The sequence below is a fragment of the Hemicordylus capensis genome, chromosome 4, assembly GCF_027244095.1.
Source record: "Hemicordylus capensis ecotype Gifberg chromosome 4, rHemCap1.1.pri, whole genome shotgun sequence".
Classification (NCBI taxonomy): Eukaryota; Metazoa; Chordata; class Lepidosauria; order Squamata; family Cordylidae; genus Hemicordylus; species Hemicordylus capensis.
This window is the reverse complement of record NC_069660.1, coordinates 110,391,002-110,416,470: the sequence shown is the minus strand read 5'-3', so window position 1 is coordinate 110,416,470 and position 25,469 is coordinate 110,391,002. Positions and strand designations below refer to the sequence as shown.

At 40.8% G+C, this 25,469-nt stretch overlaps 2 protein-coding genes across 4 annotated transcripts in view; one reads left to right on the top strand and one right to left on the bottom strand.

Annotated features, from left to right (window-relative positions):
* The window catches only part of CRYZ (crystallin zeta), a 67,813-nt gene that overhangs the window by 23,238 nt on the left and 19,106 nt on the right, over positions 1–25,469 (top strand). Inside the window, exon 1 of one of the 2 annotated variants that reach the window (XM_053246357.1) lies at positions 25,241–25,454. The exons of the other annotated variant lie outside the window; for it this stretch is intronic. The gene's annotated coding sequence lies outside the window, so the exon portion shown is untranslated. Of the gene's footprint in view, positions 1–25,240; positions 25,455–25,469 lie in introns of those variants that run through there. 2 annotated transcript variants of the gene reach the window in all.
* Positions 10,967–25,372, bottom strand: TYW3 (tRNA-yW synthesizing protein 3 homolog). Of its 2 annotated transcripts, none has more exons than XM_053246360.1 (6): positions 24,986–25,372; positions 24,285–24,365; positions 18,871–18,969; positions 14,989–15,060; positions 13,890–14,023; positions 10,967–11,363 (listed from the first exon to the last, which is right to left on the bottom strand). In XM_053246360.1, the coding sequence occupies exons 1-6, from the start codon at positions 25,172–25,174 to the stop codon at positions 11,150–11,152; spliced, it is 789 nt and encodes a 262-aa protein (XP_053102335.1). In that variant the 5' UTR covers positions 25,175–25,372; the 3' UTR covers positions 10,967–11,149. The 2 variants fall into 2 exon arrangements, with proteins under 2 accessions (XP_053102335.1, XP_053102336.1); XM_053246361.1 differs by lacking the exon at positions 24,986–25,372 and adding an exon at positions 24,713–24,799.

Genomic DNA, 25,469 nt, shown 5'->3' with positions numbered 1-25,469 from the left:
GTTCCAATTTTTCCAATTTTCTCTCTCTAATGAATCTTAGATAATTCATTCAGTTAGCATGAAGTTCTATTCCCTGGCATGCTTCTAAAATAATAAGGGCAAACACTATATATTTTCTTAAATAATTTTAAATATTTTAAAAATGCAGGCTTAAGATTGCGTTTTCCAGCTACAGTTCACGTTGACTGTGACAGCTATTCTAGGTGATGACTGGTAATAATTGGGTACTGACCTTGTAGATTTTTCATTTAGTGGAATGGGGCATTACTGCTCCATTATTAATAATTTTGTGACCCTCTTTGTGTGTTTTTTTCCTGATGTTAACTGCTTTATTGAATGGCCAATTGACACACATCCTGACACAAAATATGAACTCTTTGGGCATATGGTTAGTTCAGTCCTTTTTTGAAATGAGATGAATACAAAGACAAAATATCATAACTAAAGTTTAATTATCTGAATATGACATTAATGTCACACATTAGTCTATGCTCATTCATTCCTATTATCTAGTTTCTTACCAGAAACATTTTTGGTACTGCATATATAATCTAACATCTTAGGAGATACTTTATTAGTACTTAATATATTTTCTGGCTAACCTAATATGCGAAGGAACAGTGGTTTCCAATATTTATGTAATAGTAGGATTTATTAAAGATTTAAGGAAATTGCCTGTAGAGCATTAACTACAGTTGGTCAATACATCACTGTCCTGGAAGTAAAGCATTCTACATTAAAATATTATACCTTAAAAAAAAAGCCCATATAATTTATTTCTCTCATTCCTTGAGAGAAAACAGCTTTGAGGCTGTTCTCATGTGTCCCCTAGCATGGGCTAGGGACGCCCAGCCCATTTTAGACTGCACATGAGAACCACCAGGATCGGGCCCGATCTCAGTGGGGCAGTGCTGCCTAGCCCCATCTATTAAGCGAGCAAGTGCTCCCTTACTCTCAGCTACACGGGCTGCTTCCAGTCCAGCCGCACACAAGGGAATTGGGGGAATCCCCCAATATAACGTGCATGTCACATGTTGCGTTGTGGGATTCAGTGAGTCTGGAGTAACAAGTTCTGGCCCAGAATCCCTCCACCTTGCTCCATGCTTCACAGAGCAGGGCTGCTCATGTGGAAGTGTGGAGCGTACTCCCACCATCAATCCCTCAGTCGTCTGTGGGGAAGGTACGCTTTTTGGAACCTTCCCCACCTCTGCTCTCAGTGATTGTGAGAATCGCCCTCTTTTCTCATTGGACACTCCCGCCCACCTCCGCTTCTTATCCTTTGTCTCAGGTCTTCACTTCCCATTTTTAATCTCCCGTTACCCCTCCTTCATTTCTTTTCCTGTATCTGGGTGTTTTTAAGAAGGACCTGAAAACATAACTGTTTAGACAGGCTTTTAATTTATAGTTTGTAAAGTTCAAAGTTTTAGAATTTTTATCTGTATTTTAAACTGTTTTAATTGTTTTGATGCTTTGATTGTTGTGTTTGTAGATTGTGAACTACCCAGGGACTTGCGTATGCGGCCGTATTAAAATGCGTTAGTTAAATAAATGTATGCTTTAGAGTGTAAGCAGGGACTCTGTCTACTCGCTCTATGAGCAGCATTTCAGTGCTGTAGGCACTTCATAACGCTCTTTTAAAAACACACAATTATTAAGACACAAACAATTAGAAAGAAGACAGGAACGGCATAACTTGTTAGTCAGTGGCTTGTTAAAATCACATGGTCCCGAGCATGATTTTTTAAAAAAGGCAGTTCCACTGTGTGGATACAAAAAGGCTGCTGATACCACATCTGCCTGTATCATCTATGCAGCATTGCCTGTCACTGTGGAGGGTCCTCTAGACTTCAGGAGTGGCTTGTCAGAGGGGAGGGACTCCAGTCCAAAGGGACTCCAGTCCAAAGGGAGGTGCAAAAGGTCTGGTCTGCAAGCAGATCGCCATGTGTAGCCCTTTGCAATATGTATTGGCTGTGATCCAAACTTTGTTTCCCCCCATAATTAAAAATATGAAAAATAATTTAGGCAGAGGCCGTACCTCAGTAACAGATCACTTGCTTTTTATATAGAAGGTTCCAGATTCAGTTTTGGCATCTCATGCTAAAAACAGCAGGGCTCCAAATCCTTTGGTTGAGACTTTGGGAGGCTGCTGCTCACTCAGAAGAGACAAAACTGGAGTAGATGGATAAATGGTCTGATGGTATAAGACAATTCCATGTGTTCACTGGGCTTGGCATGGGGACAGGATGCTGCACATGCCATGGCCTTCACACAGCATCCAGATGTACTCAGATCCAGAGGAGATACATTATCATGGCTGATGGCAGAAGTGGATTGCAATCCACCCCAGGGCCTACTTCCATTTGACCATGACAAACATAGGAACATAGGAAACTGCCATATACTGAGTCAGACCATTGGTCTATCTAGCTCAGTATTGTCTTCACAGACTGGCAGCGACTTCTCCAAGGTTGCAGGCAGGAATCTCTCTCAGCCCTACCTTGGAGAAGCCAGAGAGGAAACTTGAAACCTTCTGCTCTTCCCAGAGCGGCTTCATCCCCTGAGGGGAATATCTTACAGTGCTCACACATCGTCTCCCATTCAGATGCAACCAGGGCAGACCCTGCTTAGCTATGGGGACAAGTCATGCTTGCTACCACAAGACCAGCTCTTCTCTGTGACAAGGCCATCCTGTTCTAATTTATTGGGCCTTTCTCTACATACATGGTGGGATCCAGTGTGGGTTTGTGAACTTAGAACAAGCTATTCTATGAGTACTACTCCCCCACAGTGTACCCTCCAGGACAATCATTTGGGTGCAATATTAATTCTTTAAAAATCTTTTGCCCTGTAAACAATGTTGATTTTAAACACATTTTAGTTTGCAAAAAGTATATGCTTTTAAAAAATGATGTACAGCTTGTCTGCTCTGAGACTGGAGAAGATCTAATCTAGGTTATAGTTTGTCTACAATATGTTATGCTATGGATACATATTGTTCATTTTCAACTTTCACATTTTTACTGACTGTATGGCATTTATGTTCTGCAGACATTCTAGTATTTTTTTTTTTAAATCAGCCAAGCATTCTGAATGAGCTGTTTGACAGGATGTTTTCCACAAAAACCTGAGCAGCTTGCCTTTATTATTATTATTTTTAAGTACAAAAAAGCCATTGGAGTACAAAATTTGGAATACAGGTCTCTGTATGGACTATATGTAGCATACTGCCACCTGGTGGTCTGCCATAAAAACTAAAAACATAACATTACATACTAAGAATTCTAATGTTCTGTACACTATTGTCTGATCGACACTGCTTACCGTCTGTTCAAGCAGATGTTTCTGATAGCTGATGCAATTTCTGAACTAGTTTTAACCTCACTTAACAATGCAATTGGACGGAAGAATGTAATATTAAAAGTTGGGCTGATGGCCTCCCCCCACAAAAATGTTGATTTTATTTATATACGATCATCTGGCAAATATTATACATTTTACATTCATTATGTAGCTTGCACCTAAAGAGTGCAGCCTAAATATATAGTTTTGTATTTACAGTAAAGTCAGGAGCCATAAAATACTGATGTCTGCATGTGTTGCTTAAGTCATGACAACTGCTTGTCATTGTACAATGCTGGGCTTGCAGCAGCTCTCTAGATGATTTGAAGTGAAATTAAATTTGCTCTGATGAATGAAGAGGCCAACTCTGGGTTAGTAGAACCAGCCGTATACATTGGTGAGATTCAGTGGGTGATTTGTGACTGAATTCTGCTCCTTACACTTAACGTTTATTCAAAAGCCAATGGATCAATTTCTTGGCAGAGTTGTGTGTGGCAGCCCAGGGTTTGTGATGCCAGAGCTTCACAGTCTTCACAATGACTGCAGCACTGGATGGCAACTTGTAGCGTAATCGTCGTAGTGGTAGAGCATCTGCTTGCATGCCAAAGGTCCCAGGTTCAATCTCTGGCATCTCCAGGTAGGGCAGGGAAATACTCCTTGGGGAAGCCACTGACAGTCAGTAAGGTTAATCACACGACACGAGCCACCTAATGAGAACAGCCGCCGCGCTTGTGGCATGGGGCACTCTGGGATGTGGGAGGAGGAAGTCCTCCTTCACTGCTCTGTCGCTTGTGTGGGTGCACAGTGTGGTTAAAGCAAAGATGATGCAGCATGTCTGCTGGGGAAGACAGGCATGCTCCTGCCTTCCCTGCAGACCCCCCTAGTGGGGGCATGAGGTCCTGTGAACAGTCGCAGTGTAGCTAATTCTGAGCTAGTTGGACTAGTGGTCTGACTTGGTATAAGGCAACTTCCTATGTTCCCAATGCTTTTACAAAACAGAGTCAATGCACACATTTACCAGTGGGTTATCACATGTTAATCAGATTGAGTCAGTTCTGTGTAAACTGTCCTTTCCTTTTTTTATATCAGACTTGGGATAACCTCTAGGACTAGGTTTCTTAGACTTGTGCAGACATAACTAACTAATCTAGTTGCCTAATATGGCTAGGCAATTTGGAGGACTAACCATACTTATGTACACTGTGTGTGTGTGTGTGTGTGTGTGTATCTATATCAGGCAGTATATAAATATGATAAACAAATAAAGAACATCATACAAGTGTAGGAAGTTACATCATGAAAATTGAAACATAGATTGGTTTTATAAAAAAGCATACAATGGTTTAATGTGTAAAGAACAGGTAGACTCAAATATATTATTAAGGCTACTGGTTGAAATACCATATGGAAACTTTAGTAACGAAGTATATGAGTGCAATGAAGTTAACCATGAAACATAATAATCCTGCTGTACTTTCTTATCACATATCTCAAAAATATGGTTTGGTTTGTGAACTATTACATAAAAGTGTCAAGTACATGTTAAACTGTGTCTCGGAAAACTCTCTAATTTCTGTCTGTGGATATGCTATAAATCTATGTGCCAATAAGCACCCATCACCCCAACTTCGGTAGTGTACTTATAAACAATCCATTTACTACTTCCAACCAGAAGAGGGATAGAAACCATTCCAAATATATGTATTCGCTTAGGAGTGGTGTGGCCTTCCCAACATAACTCATCACTCAGGTGAACAAGTAGCTGGTGACTTTTCTTTTAGACCACAAATGATTAATGTAGGTATGTTCTGTAGCCTAGTAACTTTTGCCAACTTATTTGCAAACTATGGCAAAGCAACATGAAGTCCATTAAGTATGTTTGTGTGATATTATGAGCATACTAAAAACAAGCTAACAAACCTGGTTTTTCTTATTTCTTTTTTTCTTTTTAATGAAGCCACATGATTTCAAGTTTAAAATAAGAAAATTTGATGCCCAGTGTTTCATTGGAACTCTAGAATGTGTTTTGGCTCAGTCTGAAATATGTGAAGTACAGTAACAATAGATTTGTTAGATTGTCATTTGGCATATGCACGATGACTCCCTGCCCCACACCCCCATGTATATCTGAAGTCTATGAAACAAGTCCTATATTTCCCCCAGTGAACTAAATGCGAGTTGAATTTCTTGACCGAAAAGGTACTGACACACTAAAGGAAGAAATCTGGAAGTGGTTTATTGATATAGTAGCAATTTAATACTGGCATTAATGATTAATAATAATAATTAATAAGGCATTTAACACTATAAAGCAATGGAACATAAGTCATATAAATGAAGATAAACATATAAGACAGAGATAAACAAGAAAACAAATTTACAATGTCGCTGAGTACGAAGCAAATGATTCATACGATTCTGTGGCCCCACATTCTATTTCTATGTATCCCAGCTCTACACATTTCTCCTGCCCTTACTATCCTAAGCTCTTCAGTTTTTATCAAAATCACAGAGGACTCTGTGTGTGTGTGTGTATGTGTGTGTGAGTGACAGACATAGAAAGCACATGAAAGATTAGCATATGTCACTGAAAAATGTTGCATCCAAACATTAAAGCAGAAAGGAAATATGAAAAATACTTAACGAATCAGTAGGTACAAGAACATACTAGCAGTAACCAAATGCCAGCCACATCACTTACAAGAGAAACGCTCATAAACAAACTGATCTTTTAAATGCTTTTAACAGAATTTAACATATTTTAACAAATTTGAACTTCTACCAATTTTGCTGCTTGAAAATCTTCAGGCAGTATTGTGGAAAGATGAGAAAACTAATTTATAAAAAAGGAATAATTAAAATTAGGTTATCTTGGAAGAGAAAAACACTCCACACCAAATAAAAGAATTCCAAAAAAGAAAGGCTAAGATATAAGAATGAGGCTAAATAAAATGATTTTCTGAAAGAAATGGAGATGTCCCACATCCTCTGTAAGGTTTCAAGAAAGGACAAGAATACATTTTTGGTGAAAGGAGAACTCAAAATGCAACTTTCCTTTAAGTTGTCAAATCAAAAGGATGAGTAAAGGACTCAGCAATTTTTTTTAAAGCTCTGTCTTCCTTGCAGCATATAGTTTTATATCTTTACAGACCTATCCTACTTTGTTTCATACTCATCTGTTTATTTCCAGAAATAACCAAACAGGTCAGGATTGAACAAGGGTGGTTTCCCGAGTGGCTGGAAATGACTTCTGGTTTCATTTCTGGCCACCATTTTGAAGCACAGAGCCATTTTGTGGCTCCTTCTTGTTTTAAAAAAAATTAAATGAAAAATGAGGATTTGGGGGAATTCCTGGAGACCTGGATACTATGCTTCCCTACAACTGTAGCAAATTTGGTTCAAATCAGTTAGGTGATTCACAAGTTTGTCCACTTGCGCCTCAAACGTTTATGCATCCACCATCTTGAATCAGGGTGGATGACATTGTCACAAACGACACCATTGAGGTGTCCCTCTGTGTCACTCGCTACAACTATACAAAAATTGGTTCCAGTTGGTTAGGCAGTCCACAGGTTTGCCCACTTGTGCCTCAAATGTTCATGCATCCACCATCTTTAATTGGGGTGGATAACATCATCACAAACCATGCCATTGAACTGCCCCTGTGTGTCCCTACACTTATTTCTGCCCCCTACCTGCTTTTTTTGCATTGTTTTAAGCTCAAGGAACCTATAATCCCCAAAGGATTAAGGTCTCTTTATTCACAGTTTCATTATCTGCAGAAATTTGTGGGAACGGAACCCCCACAAATAACGATTGCTACCTACATATTGTGAAGGGCCAAAATGGTGTTTTGCAAACTTTGATTCAGACATGGCCTAGCATATCTCTATAAGTAGAAGAACTCTCCCAGCATTAGGACCCAACACAGCCAACTCTCTCAGGAACATAGGAAACTGTCTTTTATCAAGTCAGACCATTGGCCCATCTAGCTCTCAGTATTGTCTACGCTGACTGGCAGTGGCTCTCCAAGTCTTTTCCAGCCCTGCCAGGAGATGCCAGGGATTGAACCTGGAACATTCAGAGTCATTTCGACCGAAAGCAAATATCCATGCTGAAACCAAACTACTTTGTACGTCAATATCTTCTTGAACAGACAGCACCCAATTATATAAAACTCAGCTTTAACACCATGGCTTTGTTACTGATGCTGACTAGAAAGAAATCTGAATTGCTGAAAGTAGACATCTTTTTTTTAAATATACAAGGACTCCTTGTACAATAATGTATTTTGGGCCAATTTAATTGCTGAATTAAGATCAACTATCTTCTTCCACATCTCCTGAGAACTGTCACATCTATACTCATAAGAGATCATGCAAATGTTATGGAGCAGTGTAAAATGTATGTACCAGCCATGATCTAACTACTAAATGATCACAAATGGTTTTTTCCATCTGCAGCTTATATGAGCTACAGCTGTGGTGTCAGTGAAATGAGTTGTGTACTGTTCCATTAATGACCATTCTTTTAGCAATAAAACAGATTTTGGGAAATCCTTCCAAGGGCAGGAGTCTTTAGGGCTGATTCAGCCATTTTTCCTCCTGATTCATGCCTATGAGATTCACAGAAAAGGGGGCAGAAAACTGCCAAAATCTAAGAAGTTGATATAATGATGTGGTTGTAGATCTAAACACATTTCCTTAGGAGAAAGTTCCTCCGAAACCAGCGAAACCTCTTTCCAAATAAATGTGTTTGGAACTGATGTGCAAGTAGAAAAATCTCTTTCTGTGGGGAACTTGCTCTGAATTAGGAAAAGCACCAGGTTAGATTTGAATCTTCTCATTTAAGGAGTTAAGTCAGGAGAGAAATTAAACTTGGAGTAGAATCTATTAGCCTTCTGATTTATATTAATTTAGAGATATCATTTAATAAAGAAGTCTTAAATAAGAATAATCACTTTCCCCCCCTCATTACCATCAAATTCCCTTTGGCTTGATTAACCCTGGCATGGTTGTATGAGAGGGGCCTTTTTGGCTATTCACAAAATAAATCTGATGTCCCCTGCTTGTTATTTCAGTGTCTGACATTCTCTACAATTAAATTTTGGTGGTACAGATCCTGCCACAGGTCTAAATAGTAACTGGCCCTATCCACCTGCGGCACAGTACCTCCAGTGACTGTTGCTGGTGTATATCTTATGAGTTTTTTTAGATTGTGAGCCCTTTGGGGACAGGGATCCATCTTATTTATTATTCTCTGTGTAAACCACCTTGAGTCATTTTTGGAAGGGCGATAAAGAAAATGAATAAAAAATAATAGTACAGACACTGCTGCATAAGGCCATACTGTTCCTACTAACCATTGCATAATCACAGTTGTATGCTTCTTCCATTGGGAATATTGCAAGGCAGTTGGTAGGAGCTAGACTGCCCTCTTGCACAGCAGCATCAGTGGGAGATTTAGAGCCACACCAGCAGGATTGTATTTGTTACTTTTAGCCTATTTTCCAGTAGGCCTATGAGATCACCCAGCATTCCCTGTGTGCATGTATGTCCCCCACCATCAACTTCGCAGCGCCTGGACCAATATGAACCAAATCAGGTTCAGTTGTAGGGACACATAGGAGCAACTCAATGGCATCGTTTGTGATTATGTCATCCACCCCAGTTCAAGATGGCATGAACATTTGAGGCACAAGAGGGTTAACCTATGGACTGCCTAACCAGTCTGAACCAAATTTTGTACAGTTGTAGCAAGTGACAGACAGGGACAACTCAGTGGTGTAGTTTGTGATGTCATCCACCCTGATTCAAGATGACAGATGCATAAATTTTTGAGGTGCAAGTGGGCTAACTTGTGAACTGCCTAACCGATTTGAGCCAAATTTGCTACAGTTGTAGGGACATATAGGGATGGCACAAGGGTGTAGTTTGTAATGTCATCCACACTGATTCAAGATGGTGGACACATAAACCTTTGAGCTGCAAGTGGATACCAATTTGGACCAAATTTGGTACAGTGGTAGGGATAGTGAAAGGAAAGTAGGCAGATAAAGTCTTACTAAAACAACCTATTTACACTTATATTCCAGTCTTCCTCCAAGAGTGGTATACATGGTTATGTTTATTCCCACAAGCACCACGAGAGGTAGGTGAGGCTGAGAGTTTAGTGACTGACCCAGTCACACAGTGAATTTCATGGCTAAACAGGGATTCGAACTCATGTCTCCCTGGTCCTAGTTCAACATTCTAACAAGTATACCACCCACGTTTTACTGTGGAAAATGTTAGCCCGTGTTTCAGGCAAATATCGCCACATAAAACCTTTAAAGCAGCAAGAACAGGAGCAGAAATGACATCTTCAGTAAATATATTGTGCTCTATCCACTAAAAAGTGTGAAAAGGTTCACATACTTGAATTTACAACCATGTGGATATCTCCTATAATTTTTTTTAAAGGTTTACTCATCTGGAGAATATAAAACTGATTATTAATGGTGCTTGGGATTAATACTTGTTATTTATTTAGCAGCTTGATCAAGCATGAATTTGTCTCATGCTTTTCTTCTTTCAAACATTTTTGTAGAAAGCAAAAGCATTTACTCTCAGAAGAGACCCGATGGTCTCAATTACACCTACTATGTGACATAGGAAGAAATAAGTCTGTAATAGAAGTGTGTTTTAGACCAGTATTTAATCCCCCAAGCTGCATTTTCAGGCAAGGAAAGCACATATAGATCAAAAACAAGGTTTTATTGATGATTTATTAGGTACAGCTTGGAATATTCCATATCAATCTATATATGTAACACTTAGATGGTACGTGGCAAGCCCCAAGCCTGCTGCAGCCATAACCAATGAAAATGCAGGCCAGGGGCAGCTGGAGGTGCCTGGAGGAGACAACACAGAAGAAAGCTGCCATGACAGCCAGTAAGGGGCCTGTCAACCCCCACTGCTGCTGCCCGAGGGAGGGGTGGAATAAGCTTTTCACTGCCTGTAGGCAAAAAAGATTTGCTGTCCCATCTTGAGGGCTTGGGCAAATAAAAACTTATTTCTTTAACCTTTAGAAACTGCCATTGTGTGGCAGGATGGCGGCAGCGGGGATGCAGCTGGCGGAGCACGGTACTCCAGCAGTGCTGGCGGCAGAGAGGGGAGACCGAGGTGGGGGTGGTGGCTGATGGCAGCAAAAGCCCCTTCCGTGAGCCTGCCTGCTGCGCAAATGTCAGGTCATTTTTGGCCCATTTTGAGGCCCTCTGCATGCATGTGCACACAGAGGCTAAAACTGGGCCAAAATCAGCCCAACCTGATATTTGGGTGGCAGGCAGGCTCACGGAAGGGGCTTTTGCTGCTATCTCAGCCACCATCCCCACCTCGGTCTCCCCTCTCCGCCGCCAGCATTGCCCAGGGAAGGAGCTTGAACCTCATTGAACTAGGGCCCTGCAAGGAGGAGGAGGAGCAGGGCTGGTGTGAGGGTGGGGAGATCTCTGGAGTGAGGGGCTGTGGTGCAGGGCAAGAAGAACAGTCTACTAAGCTGCAGATGCTCTGCACCAGTCAAACTAGTTTTGTATTAATGTAGCTTTTCTTTGGTCCATCTTTAATGCCAGTAAAAAAATACATCTACAGAATATCAATCTACAATTTATTGAATTTTATTACATTGCTATTAACTTAATATCGATAGCTGTATTAAGAACATGTTACTTTCTAGAGCACAGTAACCTAAGCTCTTACAAAGAGCAGAACCAAAACATTATACAAACACGTGACTATACCTACAGTATTTCACAAGATCCTATTTTCAGCACATTTCAGTGGAAAAAGTTAAGATTGCTCTCTGTATCATCTTCACTTTCTAACCTTCTGTTTCTCCCTGGAGAAGCATAATCATCATCCTTTTTGTTTCCTTTAGATTTGCTTTTTCTTTTGCAGGAGTCCACAATATTATTCTTTACTTTCTCCTCAAAACGTAAAGTATTGCCATGGTCTCTGTTTTCCAAAGCAAACTGTAGAGAGCTGTAAAATCTGAAAAAAGTACATGGATTTATGTTTCTCATTCCACTCCTTTAAGCGAGTAGCAAGTATCACACATGTAACTAATATACCAAAATGCTGCTACAATTACTTTCAAAAACACTAATCTAGGTGCTTTCTTCTATGTTAATTACCATACATGTTAATCACCATACTAATTCATGAAACGTTTCCCTTCCGCTATGCAATGGAGTTGTCCCTGGAACTACTGCTATTTTTATCAGCCACAACTATGATGGAACTCCCATTGTATATGAAACTGTCCAGAGGTTCATAAATATGTCAACACAACACTTAAGACTAATTTCGAAGCCAGTTCTTACAACGATGGGTGTGTGTGTGTGTGAGAATTATTTCAATTCAATTAGCTCTTATAATCCAAAAGCTACAATTTGAGAATACTAGCTACAGAATGAATTAATTATGTATATCTCTATAATGCAGTGGCGTACCGGGGGGAAACGGCACCCAGGGCAAGCTATGGCCCTGAAATGGTGCTCCCCCCGCCCCCACATACCTGGCCCGGCGCGGCAGCCGGCGATTCAGCGGTGGCGGGGTGGCGATTCGGCGGTGGCGGGTCGCCCGCCGAGTGCGGCGGTGGCTGGTGTGGTGGCTGGCGGCATCCCATGGCCTGTGTAGCGGCGGCGCGGAGTGCAGGCAGCAACGCCGAGCCGACGCCAGGCTGCTCGGCTCGGCGTTGCTGCCTGCACTCCGCGCCGCTGCTACACAGGCCATGGGATGCCACCAGCCACTGCTGCATTCGGCAGGCGACCCGCCGCCGCCACTCGGCGGGCGACCCACCGCCGAATTGCCGCCGCACGCACGCCACCACACTTGGCGGGCGATCCGGGGGGGCGGCGGGGGGAAAGCCACTTTTTGGCACCCCCCACGTGACCCGCCGGGGTGGCGCCCGGGGCACATGCCCCCCAGCCCCCCCTATAGTTACGCCACTGCTATAATGGCATGGGTAGATATTTGTGCATTCATGCAAATATTACCGTATCCACTTATTAACAGAGGCTGGATTTAGATATAATGTGAAACATGGGCGTGCTAGCCAAAGTTAAGAAACTACACTATGGGCCCATCTCCCAAAAGTACAGTGGGCAAACGATGGTTCAGAACTGCTTGTCTGCTATTGTTTTTCATCTGCTCAGGATTACACTTCCTAAATTCATTCCCATTTCCATGGTGCATCTTAAGAACAGCCATGCTGGATCAGGCCCAAGTCCTATCTAGTCCAGCATCCCATTTTCCACAACTGACAATCAGAAGCCTACAAGTGGATGATAAAGGTATGTCCTCGCCTGCTCTTGCTCCTCTTCAATTGACATTCAAAGACCCTGGAAGTTGCATGTAGCCATCAGGTCTAGTATCCACTGATAGACTTATTCATTAATTTGTAACCCACTTTTAAAGCTATACAAGCTGGTGGCCACTGTCACATCCTGTGGCAATATATTCCAGAGACTAATTATTCACTGTGTGAACAAGTGAATGTTTTTGTCTGCCCTAAAATTCCTAGCAAGCACATTAATGGGATGACTTCTGGTTCTACTGTTGTGAGAGAAAAATTTATCTAACTACTCTTCCCACACCATAAATTATTTTATAAGCCTCTATCATGCCTCCCCTTAGCCGCTTTCCACCAGAACATTGATGGTGCCTAGGGGCTCTAATGGGAAAGTAGGCATGTGCATGAACCGAGGTTTGTGAACTGGTTCGGCACCGTGGAGAGGGGAGCGGCAAGTGGGATCTTTAAAAAAGAGGAGAGCAAGTCTTTCCCTGCTCTCCGCTGTTGCACGCGGCTTCCCAAGAATCCTTGCACAGCACTGGCAAGCACACAGCATCTGCGGGAGCCATTTGCGTGGGCAGTATACCATGCTGCCCACGCAAATGGCATCTGCCATGACGCCATATGTGTGCGAGTGCCATGCACAGGTTCTTGGGATGAGTGCCCCCCACAACAGGAAGCTTCATGTGGTGGCAGTGAGCACGTAAGGACCTGCTCTCCTCTTTTTTAAAGATCCCACTTGCCGCTCCCCTCTCCACGGTGCCGAACCAGTTAACGAAACTCGGTTCATGCACATGCCTACTTTCCCATTAGAGCCTCTAAGCACCATCAAACAACATGTGAGAAATCACAGGTATTATTCTAGTTAAGAGGCGAGGTAGAATAGCAGATAGATGAACAAAATCACACATACCTCTTTAAGGGGGGCTGCCAGACTAGTAACATGAATTTTGAGAAATGATAGAACTGCACAGGGCACTAACAGTATTTCACTTCCTGTCATTCAATCAGGCAGCTCAAGATTTAAGAAATCCCCAAGTGGCATACCTTGGCCACTTTTGTAAATATGGACAAAATTCCATGTTAATGAATATAAAACTTTGATATTACACTGAGTAAATTTTAGTTCACCCATTTCTTAACTACTATCCATCTATATATTTTACATGTTTCTACATGTAATATTTAAACTATCAGGATGAAAATTATATATATTAACAAACCTGTCAATTCTCTTCCTATTTTCTTCCATCTTCCGATTAGCAACTTGAACTACAAAGTCAACATATTCTTCACTAACCATCAGTTTTCCTTTCTGGCTTAGTGGAACTTCTAAGCAATGGGTACTCCGGACAGCCTATAGCAATACAAAAGCAAGGAAGCTTCTCCTCATTTTTAAAAGTCAACCAGCATATAGGGAGGAAAATTTATGAAATAAAACACTAGTAATAATATACTGAGCCCTTTTTCATGATCCATTAGAAGGACTTGAGGGTGGGAAGTAGGGAAGGCTTTGAAAAGTTACCTTCCCTGCAGATGATCGCCTAGTCCATGTTGGGCGGGTGGGTCATCCACCAGGATGGTTGCCAGTTGCCCCTGGCAGCACGGAAGGTTGGGGGCCAGGACATGTTGTCCAGACCCCCGGAAATCCCACAATGCACTGCACAAGTGCGCAGTGCATGGTGGGGATTCCCTCGGTGCTCGCCAGGAGCCCCATAGTCTCCCAGCACCGGTGCTGACAGACAATTAGAAAAAACGGGCTAAGGGAGTGCATACTCCCTTAACTCCGTTTAATTGGTGGGCTCCACAGGCATGTTTGCTGCCGAAGCACTGCCAGAATTGGGCATGATCCCAGCAGCTCTGATGATCAGCCAAGACCAGGCTTGGCTTCCTTAGTCTGGTTTTGCTTGATTGTAAGAACAGCCTCACTATCTTTTAGGAATAAAGAATAATTGCGGGAGTTCCTATTTTTCTCTGCATGCAACATCCTTTTCCGCTATATATTTTTTTAATAACTACTGAATATTTTACACAATTGGGCCATTGCTATGCTTGGTGTCTGACCAAGGTGCTTCCACATGAATATTGTACTGCACCTATACAGCTACTTTTACTCCTGCGATGGCACTGGCTCAAAAAAAGTGCCTTTGTCATACAGGGGACTTAAGGTAGCCACAGTGCATTCACCCAAGTGAACTTACTGGTTGATATACTAATGTTGCCTTCATGTGTTCTCAACCAGAAAGTAAATCCAGGAGAAGTTGTGCAAATGTTTATAGGTAACTGTGGCCATATAATGCAAAGCACAGAAAAATAACATACCATCATAATTTTCCCTTTACGACCAACAGTTATACCAGAATTTCTAAATCCAGCTTCTATAGCCACTGCATGCTATAAAAAGAAGAACAAACAGCAAGTTGAAACTAGACACTACAGTAATCTAAGGACTCAAATCTTGAAAAGATTTACAATAGTTCAAGTAAACTGCATTGTCAGGTACCAACTTCTATTCCAAATGCCTTGACGAATGTGGCAAATCAGACTAGGTGTCCCATTATATTTGAATATCAACAGTTGTTTCTGGTTTTAATTATTCAAAAATGTCACAGCAGAAGGAACTACTGCAAATAGTATGCAACTATAAAAGAATTTATAGCTTTAATACCTTTTTAACACCCAGCAGCGTCCAACAATAGTGTGAAGATATTTACAGAATTTGAACAGGATTTTAATTTTATTAAAAAGTTTTATTAAGGAAAGTAAGCTTATGAGATCACCCAGTATTCTGTGTGTGAGTCCCCCCATATCATCTTCACAGTGTCTGGACCAATATGAACAAAATTGATTACAGTTGTAGGGATACCTCAATAGTGTATTTTGTGATGATGCCATCCACCCCAATTCAAGACGGTGGATGCGTGAAGGTTTGAGGCGCACATGGGATAACTTGTGGACCGTCTAACTGATTTGAACGAAATCTGGTACAGCTGTAGGGACACATAGGGACATCTGAAGGGCACAGTTTATAATGATGCCATCTAACCCAGTTCAAGATGGCGGACGTGTGAATGTTAGAGGAGTAAGTGAGAACCAATTTGTACCAAATCTGGCACAGTTGTAAGGATACATAGGGACACCTCGAAGGCATCGTTTGTGATGATGTCAACAACTCCAATTCAAGATGGAGAACATGTGAAAATTTGAGGCACAAGTGGGCTAACCTGTGAACTGCCTAACCGATTTGGGGCCAAATTTTGACCAGTTGTAAGGATAGTGAAAGGAAAGTAGGCAGATTAGTTCTTGCCAGAACAACTTGTTTTAAAGGATTTCTACCTCACTCTTCTCTGAAGATTCAGAGCTGCTTCCATCAATCAGTAAAACAAAATCATTAAAACTAACAACCAACTATACCAGTGTGCATCAAAAATCAGATTATACACCAATTTGTGCCCAGAGAACAATTTGTTATGGGATGCTCATAAGTATTATTATATTAAACAAATAGGAGATTGCACAGAAAACTGCAGACATAAAAGGGTGGATAGTTTACAAAAAGCTTGTAAAACTGCTGACTTAAAAGAGGATTTAGTTTCAAAGCTTGTATAAATAGCCAGGTATTCAGTTGGCTTCTGAAGACAAGGAAGGAAGTTGCTGTACGCATTTCCTGTGGAAATGAGTTCTACAATGTGGGAGCCATGACTGAGAATACCTGTTCACACATCGTTACCCAGTGTACTATGGCTGGTGATGGGATACAGAGTAGGGCTTCTCTAGCAGACCTCATGGAGCAAGGCAGTCTTAAAGAAACCAGGGCCCATGTTGTTTAGGACTGCAAAGGTACTCACTGATACTGCACTCATAAACAAACTGGTAACCAGTGCAGCTTTATCAGTACAGGTGATATGTTGATGATATCAGACTTCAGCCAGAACCCTTGCAGCAGCATTGTATACCAGATGAAGACTCAGAATGATCTTTATGGGAAGGCCCATGTACAGTTCAGTCTGTACTCTTAATTAGAAATAATAAGAGTGTGGGAAATGATAGCCGGGTCTGTCTGATCTAGGAATGGACATATCTAGTAGACCAGCCAAAGCTTGGCAAAGGTTGCCAAAGTCACAGCAGCCATCTGGCATCCAAGGGCAAGGCCAAGTTGAGGAGCACTACCAAGCTGCAAATGTGGTATTTTAAGGGGAGTGAAATCCCATCCAGAATGGATTGATGTACCATCATCAGATCAGTAGATTTCCTGGCAAGAGCAACCTCTGTCTTGTCCAGATTTAGTATCAGCTTGTTCACCTTCATTCATACCAGTTTAGGCACTTGTTCAGGATGTCTACAGTCTCTTCAGACAGGGCTGTTACCAATAAGTACAGCTGGGTGTCATCACCATATTGTTGACCTCTCCCAACCACAAACCCACAAATTATCTCCTAGCAGTTTCATGGAGATGTTAAACAGCACAGAAGGCATTGAATAAATAACTGAATCCCACAGACACTATAAGTCAAAGGGCATAGTGTCAAATAGGAGTCTTCAAACATCACTTTCTGGAATCTACCCACCAGGAAGTATCAGAGCCTCTGCAACGCATTGCCTCTCAGGCCCATCCTAGCAAGACAGTCCAGAATAATATCAGGACTACACAACTTCAGTCCTCCAGCTGTTTTTGGACTACAACTCCCAGCATCCTCAGCCACAGTAGTCAGGGATGATGGGAGTTGTAGGCCAACATCTGCAGGAAGACCGAAGCTGAGTAGCTCTGCCATAGCTGATAGTATCAAAAGCTATTGATAGGCCTAGCAGAAGTACCAGAGATTTATCCCTCCTCTTTAGTCCTTGTCATGGGTTATCCTCTAGAATGACATAAGGTGTTTCAGTTCCATATGAGATCAGAAAACTAATTGAAAGATCAGTAGTATCAACCAGAAATATCTGGAGCTGGGACACCACCACATGCTCAAGCACCTTGTCCAAAAAGGGGAAATTGCAAAGTGGCTGGAAATTATCTAGTATAGCTAAGTCAAAGCACGGGTTTTTGAGCAGAAGGTGGATAATTCTGAGGAGCTCCATCTCCAGTTACCACCAGTTCGTTTGGTGGCAACTCAGAGGCGGGCCTTCTCTGTAGCTGCTCCTGGGCTGCGGAATGCACTCCTGGCAGAAATCCACAATCTGAATTCTTTATTGACCTTCAGGAGAGCCTATCTGTTTGGCCTGGCCTTCCAGGGTTTTTAATTAGTTTTAATTGTTTTAATGCTGTAACCTGCTTTTCAGGGTTTTTTAATTGTTCTGATTGTTTAATTGTTTTTATGATGTTTTAATTGTTAATTGATGTTTTATATTGTTTACATTTCTGTTTTAACTGTTATTGGTTTTAATAGTTTTGTTTTTAATTGTAAACCGCCCTGAGCCATTTGGAAGGGTGGTATAAAATTGAATAAATAAATAAATCCATAAAAAAATTGCTAATTTTAAGCAGCATGGAATCATACCTTCTACCAAAGATTAATTTGTTACATCCCCTGCCCATAGCCAGTCCTACCAATAGCTTTTATTAGCCAGAAAGCACAACCTAGTCTACCAATGATCCTGTCCACATCCTCAGATTGTACAGCTGAAAAAAATCCATAAATGCAGGACAATCTGATGTACGTCATATTATAGGGGGAAATCCAGCAATTCCTTTGTAGCATGAAAGGGCTTGCGTGTGCAGAAGTTCCATTTTTTCTCCTAAGCAGAAGACCACCCACACCATATCAACGTCTACTTTTGAAGCAGCCTAGAGTGAAAAGCATCTTGAAGTGACAGGGGTATCGTCCAATAAAATGTGAAGGAAGAACAGTCATGGTTAGACACTAACAGGCACTGGCTGCCAGGCTTTGGTTGTCAGATAACAGACAGCTCAGAAAGCTGCCAACTAACTGAAAAGCAGGTTCTATTTGTTTCTGAACTTCTTATTCCAAAAGCCAGTGGGAGCTTTGCCATTGGTTTCAACCAAACCATAATTTCATTATGAGCATCACATCTGTAGAAATAATAAAAAAAATTCAATTTTCCCCCATCATCATATTTTCATAGTCTCGGTTATTAAATACACAATGCTCCAGGGAACACTTCTAGGTGTGAAAAGTTAGGCAAGTGCCAACTGTTACTAATGTAGTAAATATGGAATTTAAGCACTAGAACAACTTTTTACTTTACCAGAAGTTGTGCATCTTGAAGCTCTTGACACTGTACATGAAGTACAAATGGTTCAAATTTGAATATGGCATCATCTGTAGCTCTCTGTAATGCTGTAAGCTAAAAGATCCATAATAAGTTAATATCAATTCAACAATGGTGCACATACATAGAACCGCCTACTTAGGATCTAAACATGGCATAACAGAAGCTGATTCAACCTAATTAAAATACATTTCAGCAACTTGTAATATGTATACACTTTGCTCTGTATTTTCTCTTTGGCATAATGGTTATGGCACAGCATTCTACTGGGATTTGACTTTCAAAAAGTCATGTACAGATGATAGCATTTTAGAGAGCTGGAGGCAGTATTGCACACTGCCCGAAGTACACACACTTATTTTTAATATCTCATCAAAAGTCTCCAGTTAAACTAATTTTGCACGTCCCTTAGGTTTTGAAAAACTAGTTTTGTAGGTTCCTTAGGTTTTGAAAAAGCTAAGATAAATTATAGGAACAAACTAAGAAGTGTGTAGATGCTGGTGTCTGTAAGTCCCATCCCTTGAATAATTTTGGATCTAGATTTTATTGTTGTTTCAAAGTTAAACTATCAGTGCACATCTACACATTGAATAACCTTTTCCTTTGGGGGTGGAGGAAACTGAAGAGAAATGAACAGTGCAAAGCAACCTTTTCCTCTCAGCAGTGCCTTTATTCGATAACATTTTGTTTTAACATTGGGCTGAATAAAAAAGTGTACTTTTATAATCTGCTCTTGGATTCAAATAGTGGACCCAGAGTAAGTAAAACATGAAAAATGTTAAGGATTGCTTTGAGCATGACAGCAGTTGAAGGTGGTGGGTGGGTGAGACCTTCACTAAGTATTGCCTTTTGGCAGAACAGAAATAGAAAAGCAGTATAAATAATGGGGTCACGGTGATACCTTTATACATATTAAAGTTATTCAATAGGTACTGGTCAGTTTCAGTTTTCCATTAAATGCAACTGGTAACTAGGTAATGCAACTACAAGGTAACTTGGGATGTGCACAGAACAAATTTTGCATTTTGTTTCAAGCTTGAAACAAAACGCAGATGTCCAAAATGTTTCATCCAGTTGTACAAACTGGTTGTTTTGACAGAATAAAACTTGAAACCTTTCGAGTGTTTTGGCCATAGGGAAACTTGAAACACCCCACTGTTCCCCATAGATAGCTTCTAGGGACACCAAAGTGGGTTGTGTGGTAGGGCATGATGGGTACTACCTACCACCAGTGCTTGTGCCTGACTATTCTGCACCCCAGGCAAGGCTAAGTACTTGCACTCCCCATTGTGTTCAACACAATGAACTGGTTTTCCCCCTCATATTTCTACTCATTATTCTGGTTTCTCATACTCTTAACACATTGACACTCTACATTCTGCACCCCTCTGAGGTCTGCACCCTAGGAGGCTACCTAGTTGGCCAAATGGTAGCACCGGCCCTGCCTACCACCCAACCTACAAAAGAAACGGGCAAGAGGGCAATTTTAAACAAATTTTAAAATTAGGATCTTATGGGGGTTTGGGGGAAAGGTTCGTTTTTTGTTTTTGTTTTGAGCTTAACACACTCAAAATGGCCTGTTTCAAGTCAAAACGTTTTGCACATTCCTAAAGATAACCCCAATACCATCAGAGCAAACACTTTAATTTACAAAAAACAAAACAAAACAAAAACCTTACAAGTGGAGATGGAGCATCACAGGGCTTTTGACCATATTAAAATTAAAGAATACAAAGAAGGAAAAAACTCTAAAAATGTCTTATAATTTTTTTCCACTTCACTGGGTCAATTTTACCCACAATACCCACTGGCAAAAGTTGAAAGAATACACTTATCATGATGGTCTTTATGCAATTTAAAAAGACTATCATCTGTTATCTAACTCAACAATAAGCCCAAACGAAACTTAACCCAGGCTACCTTTAGTTTTTTTTAAAAAATCCTTCTGATTTTAGCAGAGAAAAGAATACTGTATATTGCTTTCTTGTTAAGGAACACATGTAGCTCAGGGGTAGAGCACTGTTTCACATGCAGAAGGTCCCCGGTTCAATCCTTGGTATTTCCATATAAGACTGAGAAAGACCCCTGGAGAACCACTGGCAGTCAGACAGTGCAGAGCTAGATGGTCTAATTCAATACATAAAACTGTACAGGATTTTTAGCTGATGAAAGTCAGCAAATGCTTTCTTTGCCTTTTAATAAACTGCTTCTTCAGTCTTACAGCCTGACTTCATGGCTGCTTAAGGCATTAGCCATGAAGTCAAACCAATTCAAGAAATCATGAAAAAAATAGATCTGAGTGCTTTTTTAAAAACTAGTGCTTTTTTAAAAACTAAGTTTCTTGTAGATCCAAAATCCATATTGACTAACTATTTAGAGGTTTCAGTAGATAACTGTTACTCTCTTCTCAGTTACGTAGAGTGCATTAGTGTATAAACTTGAAGCAGGCTAAGCTTCAACTGTATCACCCCACTCAGTGAAAGTTGCTCAGAAGGATTTAAAATACTCTCTTTTCTTCCTCCTTTCTTTCTATCTAACAGCAATTCTCTCCTCCTTTTAATCTGCCTGTCCCTTCATCTCCATTTCCTCTCTCTTTTTCTAGACTTGTCTCTTGACTAGCCCTTCCCCACCTCAATCCCAGCTCAACCCTCTCCAACTACTCCAACAGTCATCTCCCCCTACTTACATTAACTGTTCTCTCTTTTCACAGCATTCTATCCAATGGCAACCATAACATTCTCATCACCACTGCAGCACAGCCATCGAACAACCAATATTTGTTTGATGGAGAACTCTTTGTTCTCCATTTATTCCCCAAGACTCTTCACAATAGCATATTGGTAAAACACTTTCACTAGTTTACTAAGAACTAAGGATAATAGGATTCTTTAAATACAAATGTATAACATTCTAGATTAGCCTCTTAAGCAGTTTAAGACTAGGCTACTCCCAAGTAAATACTTTTACGATGAATTGGCCAGAATATATGCCCCTACAAACTCAGCAAAGAAGCACCTTTTAAGTGGTAGCTCTCTTATATTCAGAAGAGCAACTAACCCAATTTATCCCAGCAGTATCCCTCCCAGTGGCTGCCTGCTGCATGTTTTATACTGTGAGCTCTTTTAGGACAGGGATTTTCTCAATCCTTTTGCCATGTAAACCACTTTGGAAAATGTATTTGTTGAAAAACTGTATATAAATATATTCTTAACCACAACTGGCAATTTAATTGCTCGCATAAGTCTTGTGGTATATATTTCTTCATCTTTCAGATACAGTGAACGGTAAAAGGAAACACACAAAATATGCCTATATGATCACCATCTTAAGGCCTTGATTAGAGTAAGAGGAAAAGATATATGGAGGAAAAACTCAAGGTGCAGCAAGAGGTGGGGTACTGTTTTTTGGAAGTTTATGTTTGACAGAGACCAGCTCCAACAGATAATTCAGTTTAAAAAGCAATGGTTGGTTATCACAGCGGATACAAAGAATCTTGCAAAGATAGTTCTGGCTGTTCTCTCTCCGCATCTTTGGCTTCTGGCCTAAGTCTACAGAAACTTATAACTCATGTTTCTTCAAAATAAGTATTTGAAATACATATTGTGATTGAAGGACGTTGTTACCTTATAGCTTCTAGATCACTAATTTCCTGCAAAAGGCTCAACTTTAATATTGAAATACTGAAAGTAATTTCCTATTATAGCTTCAAAATGTACACCACAGACGTTCATCTACAAGAGCCAACCGCCAAACTCCCAGTGGGTGTGGGATCAGGCTCTCAATCAATAAATATGAAAGCATAACTTCTGGAACTGTAATTATATACTGCTGAGCTTGAAACAAGTTCTTTTTCAGATTTCTAAAATATCCATTTTTCATTAAAGTAGAATACAGAATTTTGCCATGTGGTCTTTTGATTAAGGACATGGGTGTCAGAGTCAGATTTTATGCAGTTACTGTGGCTACAGACTTCCTTCCTTAGGCTCAATCAGATCTACAGGTGTAGACTAGTATATATGTCAATTTGCAATAACTGGGTTCAGGTATCAAATATCTTACATTAGGTAGAAATTACACTGTTCATATGATATCATAAGGCATAATATATTATTCATAACGAAGTACAGTGCTTTTGTTTTGTTAACATAAGCATCAATAGAAAAATGTTATTTTCTTTTCAATGAACAAAAGTAAAAAACCAAAGTATCCAAAAGTAATTTCAGTGCTAAACATACAGTAAATCTGCAGTGCAACTCTTACAAGTGAATATATGAACAGTGAAATCAAATGCTTTAAAAAACAACAATACTTTAGTAACTCTCCTCTCCTTTCTATTTTTAAGAACTGGAACACAAACTCCCATATGAAACTAATTAATGAACATAGTTCAAGATCTCTCATATTTTCAATATAACAGCTCTATTAGATAAGAATCTCTGGGGGGAAAGACAAAAGAATCTATGGCAATTAGTTACATCTTGATGCAAACTCCCCTATGAACAATCCTCAATCTGCCCTCTCCTGGTAGAAACTGGATGCTGTTACAAATATGTCTAGCAAAATTTGCCTCAATAGTCAAAGGTATAATCAAGTATTAATTCAACTCACAGTTACAGAACAATCATGGGCATCTGAAGGAGGGAGGACAAGGGGAGGCATCCCACCCTCCTCTGGATTGAGCTAGTTCCACTGAATTCCATGGGGCTTATTTTAAACAATTAGGTATAGAATTGAAGGCAGCGTTGACCTCCATCTCCAGGAAAAAATCCCGTGGACACCCATGAACACAATCTTATGTACTTTACTCAGAAACAAGTTTAATGAAGTCAATTAGATTTACTCTCAGTAAGTGTGTATATCATCACAGCTTTAATGAAATTAAGTGAAATTTCTCTCACAGAATTAATTCCATCCGCAGAAGTCACTAAGCAAAACAAACACAGTGGCTGACATCCTGAATAATTTTACAAGAGGAAGTCCTACTGAAATTAAGTAGTTCTTAAAGAGTAACTCCAGAGTAGTACTATTGAGTAACTGAGTTTGGATACCAGCCACTGAAAGCAAGAAATTCCTGTGATACTGAAACATCTTCAGCTCAAATGCAAAATGATCGTAACCAATCAGTATGACTGATAAGTTCAATGACAGAGAGAGCTTCCCCTTAAACAGAAGTGTTCTTTTTCTATTCTTCATTGACAAGCAAAGCAAAGGAAAAACAGTTGCAGAAATCATCCATACAATCCTGCTCATGTCGAAGGCAGCATCTATAATCCCATGGTTAAATTCTACCATCCCAACATAGATGTATTTATGGCCACCATGCAAAATGAAGCAAACAAAAGCATTCTTGAAGCAAGTGCAAAGAAGTGACACTAGTGTCTTACTCTTACCACATTTTCCATTGTACATGTTTGATGGGTCACCATGAGCCAGGTACAATTTTGCTTCTGTATCTCAAAGCCAGTGGTAGCCTAGTGGGGTTCAGAAATTATATATCATCAGTTTTCATAGAGCAATCCAGTTGTGTGCATGCATACTTTCCCATAACAAAACATAAACTGAAATTCCTATAACACTGTGATGTGATGGAGAGAGCAGGGCAGTGTAAAGGTCATGAGAAGAGGGAGAAAGATGCCAGAAGCCATTCTTTTTTATTTGCCACATCTGGCTCAGGCAAAAGAAACCTTTGTGGGCTGAATGGAGAACTGTCAGTCAAAACTCTGAAGGAGTCTGGAAGGAGGGTGTGGTGTGTCCTCTTACGAAGGACTAAGCAAGCCTGAATTGGGGTCAGGTGATGAAGCTAGCCCAATGAATTTACCGAGATGGGGAAAGGATTCAGCAGCAACAGTAGCGGCTGTTCCGGATTCATGCAATCCAATTCTACGGACATTTAAACCAGAAGCAAGTCCCGCTTATTTTCAGGAAGGCTTACTCCAAAGCAAAACTGAACTCAGCTACTCTGTGCTTGTTTTCGCAGTCTAGAAATCAGCATAAATAAAGTGATAGTCACTCTAATCCTTTGAGAACTGAGAGCGGGAAGAAAGAGCCAGTCAGCCACGCCGCGTCCAAAGCAAACCGAGGCTAGGTTTACCTCGGTGGGGGGAGGAAGAGGCGGCTGCTCCAGCACTACCAAGCGCCCCGAGCACGAGCTCGTGGTGCAGAAGCAATCGTGGCCATTGAGAAGCCTCACAATCCCCGCGATGGGCTCGTCCACGCTACCCTTCCGGCTGCCATCCGCGCGCGAGAGCCGCTGCTCTTTCCAGCGTTTGAAATCAGCCATAGGCAATCCAGCGGCAGCTGCTCTTCACCCCTTTTTGCTGACTTCGCCCACAAAAGCAATGGCGGCTACTAGCATATACGGGCGCCGCCATTTTAGCCCGACGGCAACTCGCCTGGGACAAACTTGCTGCCAGTCCTGTGCATGTTTACTCAAAAGCAAGCCCCATTAAGTTAAATAAACCTCACTCTGGGCATAACCTTTGAGCAACGCTACTCAATGCCTATGCATATTTACTCATCATGAATCAAGTTCCACTGGGTTCAATAGGATTTACTCCTAGGTAAAGAAGATTAGG